At 41.3% G+C, this 21439-nt stretch overlaps 1 protein-coding gene across 3 annotated transcripts in view; it reads right to left on the bottom strand.

Annotated features, from left to right (window-relative positions):
* LOC133568681 (ATP-dependent 6-phosphofructokinase, platelet type-like) overlaps window positions 1-21439 on the bottom strand; it is a 44656-nt gene extending 23217 nt beyond the window's left edge. For 2 of the 3 annotated variants that reach the window (XM_061920768.1, XM_061920767.1), the window contains exons 1-13: window positions 21205-21439; window positions 15370-15443; window positions 12657-12734; window positions 12382-12571; window positions 10845-11010; window positions 10723-10767; window positions 9217-9325; window positions 4892-4987; window positions 4371-4463; window positions 4160-4285; window positions 4025-4089; window positions 2903-2972; window positions 196-342 (exon numbers count right to left, since the gene is read on the bottom strand). In XM_061920768.1, coding sequence (XP_061776752.1) covers window positions 196-342; window positions 2903-2972; window positions 4025-4089; window positions 4160-4285; window positions 4371-4463; window positions 4892-4987; window positions 9217-9325; window positions 10723-10767; window positions 10845-11010; window positions 12382-12571; window positions 12657-12734; window positions 15370-15443; window positions 21205-21304 — 1359 coding nt within the window. In that variant the 5' untranslated portion in view covers window positions 21305-21439. The remainder of the gene's footprint in view (window positions 1-195; window positions 343-2902; window positions 2973-4024; window positions 4090-4159; window positions 4286-4370; window positions 4464-4891; window positions 4988-9216; window positions 9326-10722; window positions 10768-10844; window positions 11011-12381; window positions 12572-12656; window positions 12735-15369; window positions 15444-21204) is intronic. The other variant, XM_061920766.1, reaches the window with a different exon arrangement.

Raw genomic sequence — 21439 nt, 5'->3', positions numbered from 1 at the left:
ATGCGGAAAGTGAGCTTGTGATCACTTTGGAGACAAGGACATGTGGCTAATAAGGTGACAGCAGGCCTACACTGTGTTTGTTATTCCTTAAAATACTTCAACCAAATAATGGCATACTTTGAAGGTAAGGTAGTTCTCTGCAGATAACTTTAGCAACGCAGTACAGCATTAACCTATCTTTAGCCGAGCTCTCACCTGCCCCTTGTAGAACCCTTCAAAGCCGTCGCTCACTGCGAACATTTTATGCCCTTCGGTGATTCCCACCCTGACGGCTGAGCGCACGGCGGCGTTCATGCCGGCGGCAGGCGCGCCGACGTTCAAAACTGCCACATTGAAGGAGCTCTGAAAAGGACAGAGAAGACAGCAGGTTGTTTTCTGAAAAGCCAGGGGGTTGGGGGACAATCAATGATATCTGGAATGTATTCCCAAGTGGGGCGACCTGGGCAGAGCTTTTTCCCTGAGCAGAACCAGGCTGCGTTGATCCTACATGCAAGAAGCTCCATGCTGCTACAAGATGCATTTAGGCAGCAACAGATACTTCCTAACTATTGACATCATTCCAGTGCACACAGGTGGTGTACATCATGTGACATATTCTCCATGCGTCTGTCCAGCACTAGCATACTTGCCAACCTTGAGACCTCCGAATATGGGAGATGGTGGGGGCTGGGGGTGGGGTCGGGTATATGTTTTCAAGCATTTCTTATATATACAGCGGGGCAACAAAGTATTTAGTCAGCCACCGATTGTGCAAGTTCTCCCACTTAAAATAATGACAGAGGTCTCTAATTTTCATCATAGGTACACTTCAACTGTGAGAGACAGAATGTGGAAAAAAATGCAGGAATTCACATTGTAGGAATTTTAAATAATTTATTTGTAAATTATGGTGGAAAATAAGTATTTGGTCAACCATTCAAAGCTCTCACTGATGGAGGGAGGTTTTGGCTCAAAATATCACGATACATGGCCCCATTCATTCTTTCCTTAACATGGATCAATAGTCCTGTCCCCTTAGCAGAAAAACAGCCCCAAAGCATGATGTTTCCACCACCCTGCACCATACAGTAGGTATGGTGTTCTTGGGATGCAACTCAGTATTCTTCTTCCTCCAAACACGACGAGTTGAGTTTATACCAAAATGGATAAATGGATGATACTGCAGAGGATTGGGAGAATGTCATGTGGTCAGATGAAACCAAAATAGAACTTTTTGGTATAAACTCAACTCGTCGTGTTTGGAGGAAGAAGAATATTGAGTTGCATCCCAAGAACACCATACCTACTGTGAAGCATGGGGGTGGAAACATCATGCTTTGGGGCTATTTTTCTGCTAAGGGGACAGGACGATTGATCCGTGTTAAGGAAAGAATGAATGGGGCCATGTATCGTGAGATTTTGAGCCAAAACCTCCTTCCATCAGTGAGAGCTTTGAATGGTTGACCAAATACTTATTTTCCACCATAATTTACAAATAAATTCTTTAAATCTCCTACAATGTGAATTCCTGTAATTTTTTTTTCACATTCTGTCTCTCACAGTTGAAGTGTACCTATGATGAAAATTACAGACCTCTGTCATCATTTTAAGTGGGAGAACTTGCACAATCGGTGTCTGACTAAATACTTTTTTGCCCCACTGTATATATATATATAAAAAATAATCTGTTCATGAATGAGTATATCCGTTCGTCCACCGTGTTCAATGGAAAAGTCTGATCTACAAAATTTGCAGGCAGCCTACCCCTTCCCCTTCGAGCTGTCCTGGATGTACTGAAATTATTTTTTCCAATCATTTTGGAACTTGCAAGCGTACTTCTTCTTCTTACTCGTCGTCGCCATGTCCCTTCCTCGTTCTTTCGCTTCGTCTCTGTTATGTTTTTGGACATTACTACTTGCCGTAGTTTTGAAGCAATGCATGATGGGAATCCGGATGTTGTGTGTCAGTGTCAACACACGCTGAGAAATAGCTCTGTGCCTGCCTACTTTATGGGTTATAGATAAACCTATGGATAAGGGAGACATATACAATAGTCTCCTTTTCAGGTGAGGGAGGACGCTAAAGGCAGTGCCTTTAAGGCACTGCCCCCAAAACTGTTGTCCGGGTGGAAATCGGAGAAATTGGAGAGAATGGTTGGCCAGGGAGATTTTTGGGAGGGGCACTGAAATTCGGGAGTGTCCCGGGAAAATCGTGAGGGTTGGCAAGTATGAGCACTAGTGCACCCTCACACAAACAAGCGGGTTGCCAGAGCAACCAGACAGCTTGAGAGGTGCTCAGGGTCAGTGACATAGCATTGTGTCAGAAGTTGAAACTTTCTAATCCAAAATTGTTCAAAAAAGCAAAAAAACTAACAAAGGCGGCTGCTGGTCCACTTTTACTTTCCATAAAGTGACTGCACTTTTGGTGAAAATGTAACAAAACTGCAACTTCAAAGCCAATCAAATCAAAGGAGAACACAGCAGGGCCTGTTAGCTTGCAAGCTACTGGACGTCTTTGCATGTGCAATGCTAGCTAGCTAACGCACGTCTTTGCATGTGCAATGTTGACGCACGCTCGCTAGCTAACGTACGCCTTTGCAATATTAAAGACATCAGCAAAGACAAACATCACTGATGATGTTTGCGAAGCTTTTTTTTGGCCTCGTGTGTGAAAAAGGCACATCAGTTAAGACAAAAAGTGTCTGAAATAGTAACACTAATTCAGTGCTGAAGAGGACAATACGTAAGCTCCGCCTTCTGGCCGCTTATTGGACAGTTAGTGAGACAAAAAGACCCACAATGCATTTGTGCAGGATGTACCTTCATATGCTAACCTCAGATTGGCTGGAGGAGAGAAGATTACATTATTTAAATCTGTAATTGTATAATTTAAAAAGAATGTTGTCATACAAAATGAGACTTACGCTTGGAATCTCTGAGTCAGCATTGCGGTAGGAGAGAAGTCTGTAAGTGATCAGGTTGTTCTCAAAACTCCTGCAAACACACGTTACATGTAACAGGTGAGGGATGACGTCAAGGTCAAGAATGAGTCCTATCGGGGCCTTTTTGGCTCATGGGACTCTGGAGGTAGTTGAAAGTTACGGCAGGCTAGGCTGTGTGCCACTGAGCAGTCACCGAGGCAAAAACTTGGACATGGTAGGAGTTCGAGGAAACCACTGTGAATGACTTCCAGGCAACTTCGAAGACATTCTGAACCACCATCCCCCGTCTCAGTCAAGGGAAGCTCTGCACGGTCAGCACCATGTATGTTTTGTTAACCGGTGGAAGGAACTACTTTGAAAACCTGCTCGATCCCACTGACACATGTTCCAATGAGTGCCTGGGGACTGTACAGTCGATGGGATCCACCTGAAGTTCCCTAGATGCTGTGGGGTTATCTTGGTTGACACGACGCTGCTGCTTCGCATGGAGGCAGTACCTCTCGATTGGCAGCCTGGAGTGGATGTTCCTCTTTTTAAGAAGGGCAACAGCATGGTGTGTTCCATGCTGTTGTGGGTTCACAGTGTGGCGCTTATTTGTAACAGTGTTAAAGTTGTGTATACAGCCACCCTCAGTGTGACCTGTATGGCTGTTGACCAAGTATGCCTTGCATTCACTTGTGTGTGTGGAAAGCCTTAGATATTATGTGATTGGGCCGGCACGTAAGAGCAGTGCCTTTAAGGTTTATTGGCGCTCTGTACTTCCTTCTTACATCCATGTATACAGTGGCGTTTTAAAAAGTCCTACATTTTTATTTTTGAAACAGATACCAATCATTTTGAAACTGATGCAGATAATTGCCGATATTACATTTTAAAGCATTTATCGGCTGATAATATCAGCAGTCCTATATTATCGGACATCTCTACTTGTAAGAGTTTGGACATCAAAATAGCTTCAAGCAGCATGCAAAATTAATGAATGAATAAGTGTTCATGGTCCACACACAGAGGCATATTTAGCGCAATGCAAATGTTCGCAAACTAAATAGAGGCGTTTGTGCATCGAGGTTCTACTGTATACAGGAAGTATTGGTAAAATACTACCTGCCACGCAGTTTAACCGCCTCCTCAAACTTCTTCTCGTCCATGGCCTTCTGCACTTCCTGCGTCTGAAGACATTATGCGCACATCTCACTGTCTAAACATATCCAAAAATAAATCCCGGTGGACAATTCTTACCATCTGCACACACTCCATGAGAGGCAGGCGGACCGCTTGGTTTCCCACCAGAGACACCACACAGGCTGGAGTTCCAGCAGACGCCTCCAGCAAGGCCAGCACCGCCTCCACGCCCATGCGACTGGCCTGCCACCCACGTGTTGAGTCACAGTCACACCTTCCACTAGATGCTAATTGTGGACATATGCAGCAGAAAATAAGGAGGACCTACCAGGATCCTGTCGAAGGCTGACGGTGTCCCTCCTCTCTGTACATGGCCCAGGATAGTCACCCTGGTGTCGAAGCCCAGGTTGCGCACTACCAGCTGGGTTTGATTGATTGAAACTTTTATTAGTAGATTGCACAGTACAGTACATATTCCGTACAATTGACCACTAAATGGTAACACCCGAATAAGTTTTTCAACTTCTTTAAGTTGGTGTCCATGTTAATCAATTCATGGTACAAATATGTACTATCAGCATAATACAGTCATCACACAAGTTAATCATCAGAGGGGGTTGGGTTATATCAGCACTTCAGTCATCAATAATTAAAACATCTGAGAAGTGGGCATTAAAACAGTGTAGGTCTGACTTCATAGGAGATGTACATCGAGCAGTGAAGGGGTGACGTCACATATCAAGTAAACGTCTTTATATTTGATATGTCAAACTCAAAGCATGTGTGACTAAACCAGGCAGTGTTAAAAGGTTAACAAGGAGTTAACTTGAGTCACAAAAGTGTACTTACATCTTTGATGTAATCGGGCGTGATGGCTTTGTTGTGGGAGTCAATGGCGCCTTCTGCTACGATGATGATGTTCAGTCTTTTCTTGTCAGCTCGGTTCTAGAAGAACACACCGGACTTTGAAAACATGACACGTGATGTTTTACATGAACAACATTTGAATTCTGACTTTGTACCAGAAGAATGTTTCCTGTGAAGTATTTAACCATAAATCCAAACGCTGTAAGATTTCAAACTACATGTCGGTTGTATAATTTGTCATGTTCATCTGGATTACAGACCACTTGGTGCAGCGGACAATACATTGGACTTTGGGAACTATTTTATGGTTGTGGGTTTAGGTACCACCAGCAAGATAGTAGGACACAAAACTTTAAGCCAGGGGTATTTCATGGAGGGCCACGTTGCAGTTTTGACTGCCCTCAGAGGGCTGGCCGGTTGTAATATTTATAAACAAAACACACATGTAAAAGGATTGGAATGCATTTAATTAGTAAATGCACAGTATATTTTGCCTACATTGTAAGAAAAAAATATCTGTACATTTTGCGGTCAAGAAAATGGCCGAATTTTGCCATAAAATGTACAGTAAAACGGTCACACTCTGGTTCACTGTAAAATGATGGTGATAGAGCTGCCAGTTTTGTTGCTGTTTTTTGCATAAAAAATATGGTTGCTGTTTTCACAGTGTATTACTATAAATGTAAAAATGGTAGCACAGTTTTTTTCTTACGGTAGGATTCTGAAGACCGATCTTATTGTCATGTTTGCAGTGTACAATTTGATGGATAACTTGCTTTGAAATCATAAGGCTAAGTAGATATTTGTGTATGTTTTTACCCCAAAAATGTTTCGAATTTGTGGTAATACAATATCTGTTACATTATTAGATAGATGAAGTATAAAATATGTATAACTGCATGCCGTACATGTCTTTTTTTTCCGTCAAAATAGAAAAAGAGACAAAGATGAAGAACTTCATTGATGCATATAATTTCCAAGCTTCAACAGGCTATTAAAAATGATGTGGTGGGCCAGATCTGGCTGCTGTGCCTTGAGTTTGACACCTGTGCTTTAGGCAATGGGTAGAACCACACCTGTACCTACCAGTTCTGATTATCTTACTATGCAGTAGGCTCTTTTGGTTTAAATCCATTTTCACAAAAAAATCCTAAATTAACAGTAATATACAAGTAAAGCCTACTTCTATATTTATTACAAAAATACATCCAAAGTAATTTTACAAGTTGTTATGTGTATATTTATTTGGAGAATGGTGAGTGTGACGTGTATTCTGGTTACAGATAGACATAGTGTCCTTCAAAGCTAAGAGGTCAGCGAACACTTTGCTCATAGCCACAGAGATGCTTGTGTGGGTGTCATACTCATAAGGTACAAGGAGTCACTTTCCAAGGAACAGTGGCCAAGAATAATGAGGAAGTAGACATAAAATCACCTTTTTATTTTACTTAGCGCTAGCCTACTGTCATCCATCTTTGCCTAATTGCCTAGCTCTAGTTTTATAAACACTGTAAATAGTGTGTAATGTAAAAACATTCATTGTAAATATGTATTTTTTTTTTATTAACTTTTTGTACATTTTGTACATCTACAGTACATATCTTACTGGATGTTGTAAATAGATGAATATAGGTTGTATTTTGTGTTATTTGTTGTACACGCAACTTTACTATTTTATTTTTTTCGTTGCAGTACATGGTTTAATTTATATAGAGCTGCATGCGAGGTAAAATAAATCACGAGTAGATATACATATAGATATATTTTACACAATGGATACATTTTACGCAATATACAATACCATTTGATACCAATTGTCTGAATACAGTGCAATGAACTAAAGTTACGTTATTAGTTGTAGAAATAGATTAAACCTGCCGCAATCTATGATACAAATGTTGTAACACATTACATTTGTTGCAGGAAACAAAAAAAAGAAGTGGAAAAAATATGTTATTTGTGACTCAGCCGTGTCCGGGATTCAAAAAACTTTGTTCTTTTTGTCTTTCTTCCTCCACCTTCCCTGAATTCTTCCCCATCTTATACAGATAAATGTTCTTTGGTGCAATGGATAGCGTGTTAGACTTCTAGTACCATAAGAAGAATATGTATTTTAAAGGTGGTGGGTTCAAGTCACACCAATGTCAACATTTTTGCGCAATAGTACCAAAAACTCACACAATAACGTATCAAAACTATTATACGTAAGCCGTTATAGCAACTGTCGTTTCAACCAAGAGGCTCTGTTGGGCATTGTACTTCCTAGATTATACTAGTATGTACAAACCCCGTTTCCATATGAGTTGGGAAATTGTGTTAGATGTAAATATAAACGGAATACAATGATTTGCAAATCATTTTCAACCCATATTCAGTTGAATATGCTACAAAGACAACATATTTGATGTTAAAACTGATAAACATTTTTTTTTTTTTGCAAATAATCATTAACTTTAGAATTTGATGCCAGCAATACGTGACAAAGAAGTTGGGAAAGGTGGCAATAAATACTGATAAATTTGAGGAATGCTCATCAAACACTTATTTGGAACATCCCACAGGTGTGCCATGATTGGGTATAAAAGCAGCTTCCATGAAATGCTAGGTATCTCACAAACAAGGATGGAACGAAGGTCACCAATTTGTAAGCAAATTATCGAACAGTTTTAGAACAACATTTCTCAACGAGCTATTGCAAAGAATTTAGGGATTTTACCATCTACGGTCCGTAAAATATCAAAAGGTTCCGAGAATCTGGAGAAATTACTGCACGTAAGCGATGATATCACCGACCTTTGATCCCTCAGGCGGTACTGTATAAAAAACCGACATCAGTGTGTAAAGGATATCACCACATGCGCTCAGGAACACTTCATAAAACCACTGTCAGTAACTACAGTTGGTCGCTACATCTGTAAGTGCAAGTTAAAACTCTACTATGCAAAGCCAAACCCATTTATCAACGACACACATGAACGCCGCTGGCTTCTCTGGGCCTGAGCTCATCTAAGATGGACTGATGCAAAGTGGAAAAGTGTTCTGTGGTCTGAAGAGTCTACATTTCAAATTATATTTGGAAACTGTGGACGCGGTGTCCTGCGGAACAAAGAGGAAAATAACCATCAGGATTGTTATAGGCGCAGAGTTCAAAAGCCAGCATCTGTGATGGTATGGGGTTGTATTAGTGCCCAAGGCATGGGTAACTTACACATCTGTGAAGAGACCGTTAATGCTGAATGGTCCATACAGGTTTCGGAGCAACATATGTTGCCATCTAAGCAACGTTATCATGGACGCCACTGCTTATTTCAGCAAAACAATGCCAAGCCACGTATTACAACAGCGTAGCTTCGTAGTAAAAGAGTGCTGGTACTTTCCTGGCCCACCTGCAGTCCAGACCTGTCTCCCATCGAAAATGTGTGGCGCATTATGAAGCTTAAAATATGACAACAAGACCCTGGACTGTTGAACAACTTAAGCTGTACATCAAGCAAGAATGGTAAAGAATTCCACTTTCAAATCTTCAACAATTAGATTCCTCAGTTCCCAAACGTTTATTGAGTATTGTTAAAAGAAAAGGTGATGTAACACAGTGGTGAACATGCCCTTTCCCAACTACTTTGGCACGTGTTGCAGCCATGAAATTCTGAGTTAATTATTATTTGCAAAAAAAAAAAAAAGGTTATGAGTTTCAACATCAAATATCTTGTCTTTGTAGTGCATTCAACTGAATATGAGTTAAAAATGATTTGCAAATCATTGTATTCCGTTTATATTTACATCTAACACAATTTCCCAACTCATATGGAAACGCTGTTTGTAATTCAAAGGTTGTTGGTTTAAGTACCAGCAGAATCAATATTTTTGGATGTGATGTCTTTAATGACTCTTGAAATTATTGTAAACAAACATTGAGAGCGGTGGTCACCAACCTTTTCAAGCCCAAGATCCCTGGTCCCAGCCAAACACCAAAGCAAGATCTACCCCTGCGTCAACTATGTTTTATGTATAAACGTGTGTGTGTGTGTATTTATTTATTTTAATTTTTATTTATGTGGGTGTCTTCTGGGGTTAAAATGCGTGCCTTTTGACAATAGTTTTGGTCACTCTCCAGGGCTGAGGTGTCAATGTTGTCATATTAATACATATTTATTTTTCTAATATTTTCGTGATCGACCGGTAGGGTGCCAAAGATCAACTGGTCGATCGGGTTTGACGGGCTGGAGGCCTCTGCGTTTGAGTGACGTTGAAAAGGAAATACTATATTGTGTTACAGCTAATGTTGTACACGTGTTGCTTTGTGTTACCTCAGACAGTTTCTGACACATGTTGTCCTCCCAGCCGTCTTCAGGAGGCATTTCTGGAAAGAACACCCAGTCGGCTCCACATGCCAGAGCACTGACTAGAGCCAGGTAGCTGCAAACAAAAGCAGCATCCTCAAAATGTCTTCTTTCAAAGTGGAGTGAGAGAATCTTTCTTATTGTTTCTAAGAGTTATAACCATCACTAACAGGCTGTGTGGCACAATTGAGAGCGCATTGGACTTATGTGGACGCTTAAAGGCCTACTGAAATGAGATTTTCTTATTTAAACGGGGATAGCAGGTCCATTCTATGTGTCATACTTGACCATTTTGCGGTATTGCCATATTTTTGCTGAAACGATTTAGTAGAGAACATCGACGATAAAGTTCGCAACTTTTGGTCGCTAATAAAAAAGCCTTACCTTTACCGGAAGTAGCAGACGATGTGCGCGTGACGTTACCAGTTGTGGAGCGCCTCACATCCTCACATTGTTTATAATCATAGTTACCAGCAGCTACAGCAATTCGGACAGAGAAAGCGACATTTTCCCCAATAATTTGAGCGAGGATGATAGATTTGTGGATGAGGATATTAAGAGTGAAGAACTAGAAAAAAAAAAAGAAAAAAGGCGAGGACAGTAAGAGCTATTCAGATGTTATTAAACACATTTACTAGGATAATTCTGGAAAATCCCTTATCTGCCTATTGTGTTACTAGTGTTTTAGTGAGATTATATAGTACCTGAAAGTCGGAGGGGTGTGGCCACGGGTGTGGTGACCGCCAGTGTCTCTGGTGGGAGGAGGTAATAGTCCGCGGCTGCAGGAGGACGCAAGCTTCACTCATAACTATGGTAAGAGCCAACTTATTACCACAATTTTCTCACCGAAACCTGCCGACTGACATGTGGTCGGGATCCATGTTCGCTTGACTGCTCTGTTCCATAGTAAAGCTTCACCTTCGGGAATTTTAAACAAGGAAACACACTGGCTTTGTTTGTGTTGCTAAAGGCTAAAAGCTTCCCACCTACATCTTTCTACTTTGACTTCTCCATTATTAATTGAACAAATTGCAAAAGATTCAGCAACACAGATGTCTAGAATACTGTGTAATTATGCGGTTAAAGCAGACTACTTATAGCTTGGATCGGGCTGGAAAATAATGTCCGCTACAACCCAAAACGTCAAACGCACGCGTCATCATACCGCGACGTTTTCAACAGGACACTTCGCGGGAAATTTAAAATTGCAATTTAGTATTGGCATGTGTTGCAATGTTAATATTTCATCATTGATATATAAACTATCAGACTGCGTGGTCGGTAGTATTGGGTTTCAGTAGGCCTTTAATAGGGAGTCATTCAAAGGTTGTGGGTTTATGAGTCCCACCATAGTCGCTGTTTTGCATCTGTATATGTACAATCTACAGCCATCGGTGTGATAAATGCATATCTAAAGTTGTATGACAGTATATGTAAATCTATATGTGCAAGTGGATGTTAAATGTGACTGACCCGCAGTGGCGTCCCATCACCTCCAGCACAAACGTCCTCTGGTGGCTGCAGTGAAGCAAACAAAGTGACATTCGGTCAGCGAAAGAAGACACAAACAAGATGAGTCCGTCTACCTCACTCACCTCTGAGCTGTGGTCATGATGGCGTCCACCACCTCGATGATGCGGTGCAGCGCAGAGTCGGTCCCAATGGTCATGTCAGTGCCGCAGAAGTCGTTGTCGATGGATCCCACCATGCCCACGATGTGCAATGCGGAATTAGCGCTTACAGCGTCCTCGCTGATCAGACCTGCAAGAATTATAAACAATTGGGTATTTGTCGTCTACACGTTCTACTTTAAGGGCCTTCGATCTGGTTGGACGACTTCCACAACACCAGGTACCCATTATTGTTTGCGAGTATGCTTTTAAAGTACACTGTACACTTTTTTTATTTCTCTCTGGCACTCATCGAGGGTGGACGCTCCCCTTTCCTCTCCCTTATCTCTCCTGCTTGCTTCTCTGTTTTGTCTTGTCTTAACTTTCTTGTTGCCTCTTTTTGCACTGCTCTCCAAATATAAACATTGGAACTATTTAACTGGCCTCAACAAAATTGACAAGATCTTGGGTTTAGGGGAACCTGCTGTTGTGACGAAGAGGTTGTTGCTGGACACACAACGGAGACTTGGGAGAAGAAGGAGGGCCGCGTGCTTGGCGACCCTTTTCTGTCGAGGACGTGAAGATATCCACCTATTCGGAATTATGACAACAGGACATCTGCTGATTGGAGTAAGCGTTGCTCTGGTTTGTCGACAAATAGGAAGTTGATGGCAGTCTTCAAAGTACCCCAAAGCTGCCACAAATGATTGGAGGATGCGGTAAGAACTGTGGATTACATCAAACTGTCTACCCCGCAGTTTTTGAAGACCAGTCATAGACAATTCAGACTGAAAAGCAAATTGTATTTTCACCCGCATAAAAATCTTTCTAACTTGGATTGTTTCCCTGGCTTTGAGACTCTCCCGAAGGACAGCGCAGCGAAGACACAACAAACTCCCTTCTTGTCTTTCATGGACACACACCTGTTGTTGTTGACTTTGGACTAGCGACCGCAATACATCAAGGCCGCGGAACAGAGACACACTATGGGCTTACACACACACACATCCACAAAAATGTACGCCACACATGCACACCCCATCCCCCCCAACCCAACGCCCTCGACGCAAATCCCATAGGGGTGATGAATGGATGGTCAGCGCCTGAGAGCTGCGGCCTACCACTATGACCTTGAACTACCTTCCCTCTGTTACTAGATATCTCGAGATGTATGTTGTAATATGTATATGTGCTTTGCTATGAAGGTTTTTTCTCATTGTATTTTTTTACTCATCCTTCCCCAGCGTTTGCCTTTTTCCCATCTTTTACGGGGCGCCTTATGGCGACCCATCAGCGTTCTTGTTCTGTAAAACTGTTTGTTTGTCTAATCTTGAACAGGTTTGTGCTGAAAACAAAGTTTTGTTTGTTTTTGTGCAATGGCAATAAAGACCTATCCTGTACACCTCATTTGGACTGTATCAAACCTTCTACTGTACTATTTTAAGATTGAAACTCTGAGAGAAGGTAGCTCAAATGTTAGGGTGCTCACTTCAACCCAGAAACAGCAGAGTGAAGGCGTCACCTTGCTGAAGGAGTTCATCCAGCAGTCCGCTCCACTCCTCCCTGAAGAGGTTGGCTCCGGTAAGACTACCGTCTCCTCCGATAACACAAAGGTTGGTGATGTTCCTCTCCACCAGGTTGTGAGCAGCTTTCAGGCGTCCCTCTCGGTTACGAAACGCTTTACAGCGAGCGCTGCCGATGACCGTGCCGCCCTGCTCGCCAGAACGACATCAATTTGTCACATTTCCACACTGCAGGCTAATGAAATCTGCCACAGTAGATTAGTTTTTTTCTTACCACTTGCAACATGCTGGAGACACTTTCCCAAGTGGCCTCCTTGATGTTGTCCCCGCCATCCACCATACCCTGGTAGCCCTGCAGGTGGCACCAATGCTTTGCTCAATGCCAACACAACACTCACTGAAGAAGACCTCCACCAAGGCTAAAACATTTGTTTCATGTGTGCTCAAAAAAGTACACTGTTACCATTTGTCCATTTATTAGTGGCAGCCTGCCACAAATACATGTGGACATTTGTTACCTTTTTGCCCGTATTCATGAACATGATATACAAACCCTATTTCCATATGAGTTGGGAAATTGTGTTAGATGTAAATATAAACGGAATACAATGATTTGCAAAATAATTTTCAGCCCATATTAAGTTGAATATGCTACAAAGACAACATATTTGATGTTCAAACTGATAAACATTTTTTTGCAAATAATCATTAACTTTAGAATTTGATGCCAACAACACGTGACAAAGAAGTTGGGAAAGGTAACAATAAATACTGATAAAGTTGAGGAATGCTCATCAAACACTTATTTGGAACATCCCACAGGTGTGCTGGCTAATTGGGAACAGGTGGGTGCCATGATTGGGTATAAAAACAGCTTCCCAAAAATTGCTCAGTCTTTCAGAAGAAAGGATGGGGCGAGGTACACCCCTTTGTCCACAACTGCGTGAGCAAATAGTCAAACAGCTTAAGAACAACGTTTTTCAAAGTGCAATTGCAAGAAATTTAGGGATTTCAACATCTGCGGTCCATAATATCATCAACATTTTCAGAGAATCTGGAGAAATCACTCCACGTAAGCTGCATGGCCGGAAACCAACATTGAATGACCGTGACCTTCGATCCCTCAGACGGCATTGTATCAAAAACCGACATCAATCTCTAAAGGATATCACCACATGGGCTCAGCAACACTTCAGAAAACCACAGTCACTAAATACAGTTGGTCGTTACATCTGTAAGTGCAAAGTAAAAGCCATTTATCAACAACATCCAGAAACGCCGCCGGCTTCTCTGGGCCCGAAATCATCTAAGATGGACTGATGCAAAGTGGAAAAGTGTTCTGTAGTCTGACGAGTCCACATTTCAAATTGTATTTGGAAATATTCGACATTGTGTCATCCGGACCAAAGGAGAAGCGAAACCATCCAGACTGTTATTGACGCAAAGTTCAAAAGCCAGCATCTGGGACGGTATGGGGGTTCATTAGTGCCCAAGGCATGGGTAACTTACACATCTGTAAAGGCACCATTAATGCTCAAAGGTACATACAGGTTTTGGAACAACATATGCTGCCATTTAAGCGCCGTCTTTTTCATGGACGGCCCTGCTTATTTCAGCAAGACAATGCCAAGCCACATTCAGGACGTGTTACAACAGCGTGGTTTCGTAAAAAAAAACAGTGCGGGTACTTTCCTGGCCCGCCTGAAGTCCAGCCCTGCCTCCCATCGAAAATGTGTGGCGCATTATGAAGCGTAAAATATGACAGCGGAGACCCCGGACTGTTGAACGACTGAAACTCTACATAAAACAAGAATGGGAAAGAATTGCACTTTCAAAGCTTCAACAATTAGTTTCCTCAGTTCCCAAACGTTTATTGAGTGTTGTTAAAAGAAAAGGTGATGTAACACAGTGGAGAACATGCCCTTTCTCAACTACTTTGGCACGTGTTGCAGCCAGGAAATTATAAGTTGATTATTATTTGCAAAAAAAAAATTAAGTTTTATGAGTTTCAACATCAAATATCTTGGCTTTGTAGTGCATTCAATTGAATAGGGGATGAAAAGGATTTACAAATCATTGTATTCTGTTTTTATTTACCTCTAACACAATTTCCCAACTCAAATGGAAACGTGTTTTTAATGTCAATGTACTGTAGCTTGTCATTCTAACTTCATACAGTAGATGGCAGTGATTTTTAGACTGTAGCAAAGGTACCACAAGTGGTACGCGGGCCCTATATACTGGTACGCCAAGAATCACTGGATTTAAGTGCAGTATTTTATTTTCCTATTTTCAAACTCTGTGCAAGAATACAGTGGATATATATTAAATATGCTTGTTAAAAAAAACTCTTTCTTGTTTTTATTGAATACTTAGCCTACTAGGCTACTGTATTTTAATGTGGGTCAGTAAGGTGGTACTTAAGGAGCAAAGTTTTTTCTGAGCTGGTATTTGATGAAAAAATGTTGAGAACCACTGGTACATGGCATTGTAAGTCTGCTTACAATGAGATCATTGTTGCTATATACTTAGCAGGTTTTTAGACCCTTAGATTGTCTTCAAAAACGTTACTAGTTGCAAATCCCGAAACATTATCTTGTCTTACTGGAAAAAGCATAAACATGTGTAATGGCCAACTATGCAAACTGGCCAACGTAACGCCATAGACAGATTACAGTCCTGCGTGGAAACAGTAAAGTGGACAACTACTATTTGTATGTCTAAGAAGAAGGGGTGGAGAAATTTCCTTACAATCACACGAAGCTAACCTTCAAATTAAAGTCTGTTTTTTTTTTGTGGGAACTATGTCACCAAAATAAAAGCACAGTGTGTGTTTTCGCCTCCAACAGGGGACAGTGGAGTCACGCTGATCCAATTATACGTGCACTGAAACCAGATCATCCCTGCGTGCCTCCTATTCTACGTGAGCTGTGTGTTACTTTTCAATGCATTTCCCACTGCATCTTTGTCTCGCGACCATGTCTCACCTCATGGATGAAATACACTTTGGCTCCCACGTAGATTCCCATGCGGACCACCGCTCGGACCGCCCCGTTCATCCCTGTGAGAGGGAAAGGTCAGTTACCAATTCTGTCATCATAATCATCTCATATCAATATACCAACAACAAGATCACATCTATGTTTAATGTAAATGTTGTGATCTGAAAATGTCTACAATGTACACTTTTCCCAATGCAGTTTTGCACTGTGGACTGCTTGTAAAATCTAAACTCCTGTGACAGATTGTGTTGCTCAGCATCGCCCATCTCTTTACAGTACATACAACAACACATAAGGGCAGATTAGTGTTACATAACATGTGTCTCTAGTACTGAGGAATGTATGTATACTCTATGTATACATACAAACCCCGTTTCCATATGAGTTGGGAAATTGTGTTAGATGTAAATATAAACGGAATACATTGGTTTGCAAATAATTTTCAACCCATATTCAGTTGAATACGCTACAAAGACAAAATATTTGATGTTCATAACTGATAAACATTTATTTTTTTGCAAATCATCATTAACTTTGGAATTTGATGCCAGCAACACTTGACAAAGAAGTTGGGAAAGGTGACAAAAAAGACTAAAAACGTTGAGAAATGCTCATCAAACACTTATATGGAACATCCCACAGGTGTGCAGGCTAATTGAGAACAGTTGGGTGCCATGATTGGGTATAAAAGCAGCTTCCATGAAATGCTAAGTAATTCACAAACAAGGATGGGGCGGGGGTCACCACTTTGTAAACAAATTGTCGAACAGTTTTAGAACAACATTTCTCAACGAACTATTGCAAGGAATTTAGGGATCATCAAAAGGTTCAGAAAATCCGGAGAAATCACTGCACGTAAGCGATGATATTACGGACCTTTGATCCCTCAGGCGGTACTGCATCAAAAACCGACATTAGTGTGTAAAGGATATCACCGCATGCGCTCAGGTAACTACAATTGGTCACTACATCTGTAAGGGCAAGTTAAAACTCTACTATGCAAAGCTAAACCCATTGCTCAACAACACCCTGAAACGCCGCCGGCAAGCTCAACTAAGATGGACTGATGCAAAATGGAAAAGTGTTCTGCGGTCTGACGAGTCCACATTTCAAATTATATTTGGAAACAGAGAACGTGGTGTCCTCCAGAACAAAGAGGAAAATAACCATTCGGATTGTTATATGCACAAAGTTCAAAAGCCAGCATCTGTGATGGTATGGGGGTGTATTAGTGCCCAAGACATGGGTGACTTACACATCTCTGAAGGCACCATTAATGCTGAAAGGTCCATACAGGTTTTGGAGCAACATATGTTGTCATCCAGGCAACGTTATCATGGACGCCCCTGCTTATTTCAGCAAGACAATGCCAAGCCACGTGTTACAACAGCGTGTCTTCGTAGTAAAAGAGTGCGGGTATTTTCCTGGCCCGCCTGCAGTCCAGACCTGTCTCCCATCGAAAATGTGTGGCACATTATGAAGCATATAATACGACAGCGGAGACCCCAGACTGTTGAACGACTGAAGCTCTACATAAAACAAGAATGGGAAAGAATTCCACTTTCATAGCTTCAACAATTAGTTTCCTCAGTTCCCAAAAGTTTATTTAGTGTTGTTCAAAGAAAAGGTGATGTAACACAGTAGTGAACATGCCCTTTCCCAACTGATTTTGGCACGTGTTGCAGCCATGAAATTCTAAGTTAATTATTATTTGCAAAAAAAAAAGAAATATTATGAGTTTGAACATCAAATATCTTGTCTTTGTAGTGCATTCAACTGAATATGGGTGGAAAATGATTTGCAAATCATTGTATTCCGTTTATATTTACTTCCAACACAATTTCCCAACTCATATGGAAACGGGGTTTGTATATGTAAATTCTCACATTATTATCCGTATCCACTCGGCATACATTGCACTGTTCGCCCGGGGGGTCCCCACACCTGCGGTCCCCTACAAGGTTTCTCATTACGCCCAATGGGTTCAGTTTTTTCTGGCCCTGATGTGGGATGTGAGCCAAGGATGTCGTTCTGGCTTGTGCAGCCCTTTGAGACTTAAGGGCTATATTAAATAAACTTTGATTGATTGATTGATTGATGTTTGACATAAATGCAGTCATTTCGACTTGTGTGGTCTTAATGAGACCTAAGGGGGAAGTTTTAAAGGGGAGCTGCACTTTTTTGGAATGTTGCCTATTGTTCACATTAATTATGAAACACACGACGACGGATGGATTTTTTTTTTAAAGCATTCTAAAATACTAAATAAACGTAAATAAAAGTCCGCTTACAGCAAAGCCAATGAGAGCTCCCCTATTCCACTCATAAAATCCGATGAAAAAAAACATTTTAAAAAGCGCCAACGATGCTCAATTTACAATTCATGACTTGAATATTAACGACGTATTAGTGACATTGTTATTATAAGCGCTAACACAGACAAACTATTCATAGCGGCTGTGTGTCCCTATTGGGGCACACGGTATAGCTTGGTTGGTAGCGTGGCCGTGCTAGCAACTTGAGGGTTCCAGGTTTAATCCCTGCTTCCACCATCCTAGTCACTGCCGTTGTGTCCTTGGGCAAGACACTTTACCCAACTGCTCTCAGTGCCACCCACACTGGTTTATATAATTTATATAATAAATATAATTTATAACTCAGATATTGTGTTTCACTACGTAAAAGCTCATTCAGTCAGCCGAGAAAAGCGCTATATAAATATAATTCACTTCACTGTGTTTACATCATCGAGTGGTCTGCTGTTTCCTCGCTTCCCTGCTCCATGTAAGTTTATTGTAGATCTTAAATCATGCCTCTCCCCTGAACTTGAGACCTTTGAGTAGGTTTTCCAACAAAGTGGGACACTTTGACAGCCAATTTAGGACCTGTAACTGGTCGTGGTGCGTTTTTTGAAATGTATGCATTAATTCTTAAGAAGATCAAAATATGTAAATATTAAATTTCATTATAAATGTGCCCTTTACTATGTATGCATTAATTTTTAAGATGATCAAAATACGTAAATATTACATTTCATTATAAATGTGCCCTTTACTACATTACATCATGTATAAAAAAACACCCTAATGGAAATGAGCAGTTCCCCACACGTTGAGTTGAGTGAGAGCATGTGCTGGTCCTCACGTAAGCGATGCGACCATCAGTGGGAGCATTCATCAAGCTACTGTTGCTTACAAACCAGAATAATGGCCGAGACGTAAAAGTAAAAGCATTGCAATGACTCTGACTCGGGAGCAACTCTTATTGTGAAAGTTTCAACCGGATATGTGTTACTATAGTTCGGTTGGACGTGATATCGCTTTGCTCACGACTCATCCACTATGCTAGATCAGTGGTTCTCAAATGGGGGTACGCGTACGCCTGGGGGTACTTGAAGGTATGCCAAGGGGTATGTGAGATATTTTTAAAATATTCTAAAAATAGCAACAATGCAAAAATCATTTATAAAGATATGTAATGAATAATACTTCAACAAAATATGAATGTAAGTTCATAAACTGTGAAAAGAACTGCAACAATGCAATATTCAGTGTTGACAGCTAGATTGTTTTCATAAATATTGATGTTAAAGATTTTTTTTTTTGTGAAGAAATGCTTAGAATTAAGTTGATGAATCCAGATGGATTTCTATTACAATCCCCAAAGAGGGCACTTTAAGTTGATGATTACTTCTATGTGTAGATATCTTTATTTATAATTGAATCACTTGTTTATTTTTCATCAAGTTTTTAGTTATTTGTACATCTTTTTTCCCAAATAGTTCAAGAAAAACCACTACAAATGAGCAATATTTTGCACTGCTATATAATTTAATAAATTACAAACTGATGACATAGTGTTGTATTTTACTGTTTTATCTTTTTTTTTCTACCAAAAATGTTTTGCTCTGATTAGGGGGTACTTGAATGAAAAAAATTTCACAGGGGGTGCATCACTGAAAAAAGGTTGAGAACCACTGTTGTAGAGAACGTTAAAGGCAGTGCAGTCACGGCAGCCCTTAATAATGTCGGCCGAGTGACAATTGGGAAAAATTCGGGAGAATGGTTGCACCGGTAGATTGTCGGGAGGTGCACTGAAATTCAGGAGTCTTCCCGGAAAAATCGTGAGGATTGGTAAGTATGATGCAAGGGCGGGAAAGCCATTCATAGAAGGTGAATTCATTAAAAAATGCATGTCAGCTTTTTTAAGAAATATTTTCTTGCGGTCCAGCCTCACCCAGTTTCTGCATCGAGTGGCCCCCAGGTAAATTGAGTTTGAGACCCCTGATGTAAACAAACCACAGTGAGTTCAAAGACCGCCAAAATTAGTAGGAAAAAACGGCGCTCGCCAAATACTCAAATCAATGAGGCATGTTTAATACAAACAGTGTGCTCTATGACAATTAGGGAGGTTTGTGTCATGTTTGTCCTCCTACAGAAACCAAATTAAAACAAAACATATGTTTTTTCCCCCCACATCTTTTTCCACAATTCATACATTTTTGAAAAAGCTCCAGAGAGCCACAAGGGCGGCGCTAAAGAGCCGCATGCGGCTCTAGAGCCGCAGGTTGCCGACCCCTGTGCTAGATGAATAGAAAAGCGCTCAAAATATGATTTCACGGGTTCAAAAAGTATTATTTCATCATTTATTACCGATTAATTCCCATCGCATGACCTGTCTGCGCATGTGCAAACGCATCAGCTGGTCCCGATGGCTTTAAAAAAAAAAAAATTTTATTACACATCAGTAAAGGAAGCTTTTAATAACGCACTGTATCACGAAGATAATAATAATAAATATTACAATTATTGATTAATAAATGCCATGCATTAGTACGCGCACGCATGGTGACAACCAACTGGTAATGAATTAGCACCTGTGGGGCTTCACGGTGGAAGAGGGGTTAGTGCGTCTGCCTCACAATACGAAGGTCCTGCAGTTCAATCCCAGGCTCGGTATCTTTCTATGTGGTGTTTGCATGTTCTCCCCGTGAATGTGTGGGTTCCCTCCGGGTACTCCGGCTTCCTCCCACCTCCAAAGACATGCACCTGGGGATAGGTTGATTGGCAACACTAAATTGGCCCCTAGTGTGTGAATGTGAGTGTGAATGTTGTCTGTCTGTCTGTGTTGGCCCTGCAATGAGGTGGCGACTTGTCCAGGGTGCCTGATTGTAGCTGAGATAGGCGCCAGCGACCCGAAAAGGGAATAAGCGGTAGGAAATGGAGGGAAGGATGGATGTACCTGTGACGTCACAGAAAGTCATTGTAAAATATGCAGTGTATTGGTTACACATTTGTCACTTGTGTGTGTGAATCTAGCTATCGTGGGATGCGCGAACAATATTGATCACAAAAAAAAAGACAATGCAGTCTGAGAAGACTCCTTAATGTTATTGTTTATCGCAAAAAACAACAAAAAAAAACATATCCGGGTTTGGGTTTGGTGCAGTCCATCACGCCCAGCTCGAACAGGTCCATTTACTTTCAGCACAGACGACTTGAGTCCATTATTAGGCAGCGCCGTGTCGACCTTTTTATCTTATTTTATCTTATATTATATTATCTTATACAGGTTATAGTGCCGGTGGCACCTGCTTGTTCTAATTAAAACTGAACAGATTGTACCGGAACCATTGGAGTTCAGGAGGGGGCGGGGGAGGGGGCCTGCGTTTCCTAGGTGACCAACAGTCCGTCAATTTAAAATCAATGTTAGCGACAAAATGATGAAGTAAAAGGGACGTCAATAACGTTTCTTCCTAATTTGGTGTTTTTCTATTTGGACCGCCGGTACCGGGCTGTCCGATAATGGAACCCCTCATACCTTGGGCATCTCCGCCGCTGGTGAGCACCGCGATTGACTTCCCGGCGCCGGACAAGTTCTCGAAGAACTTCCGGGTGTCCTGACGCTTCGGTGCCGACATATCTGCTGCTGCTGTTGCTGCTGCTGAGCTCCTTCACGGCAACGAAGCAGCTCCCAGGGACTGTCGAAGGAATGTGTTCTCCGGTGTTCTGATGGACGGACGGCCTGTAAAGAACGGTACCGACTGCAGTGGTTA

The sequence above is a fragment of the Nerophis ophidion genome, linkage group LG14 (assembly GCF_033978795.1).
Source record: "Nerophis ophidion isolate RoL-2023_Sa linkage group LG14, RoL_Noph_v1.0, whole genome shotgun sequence".
NCBI lineage: Eukaryota > Metazoa > Chordata > Actinopteri > Syngnathiformes > Syngnathidae > Nerophis > Nerophis ophidion.
This window is presented reverse-complemented; position numbering and strand designations above follow the sequence as displayed.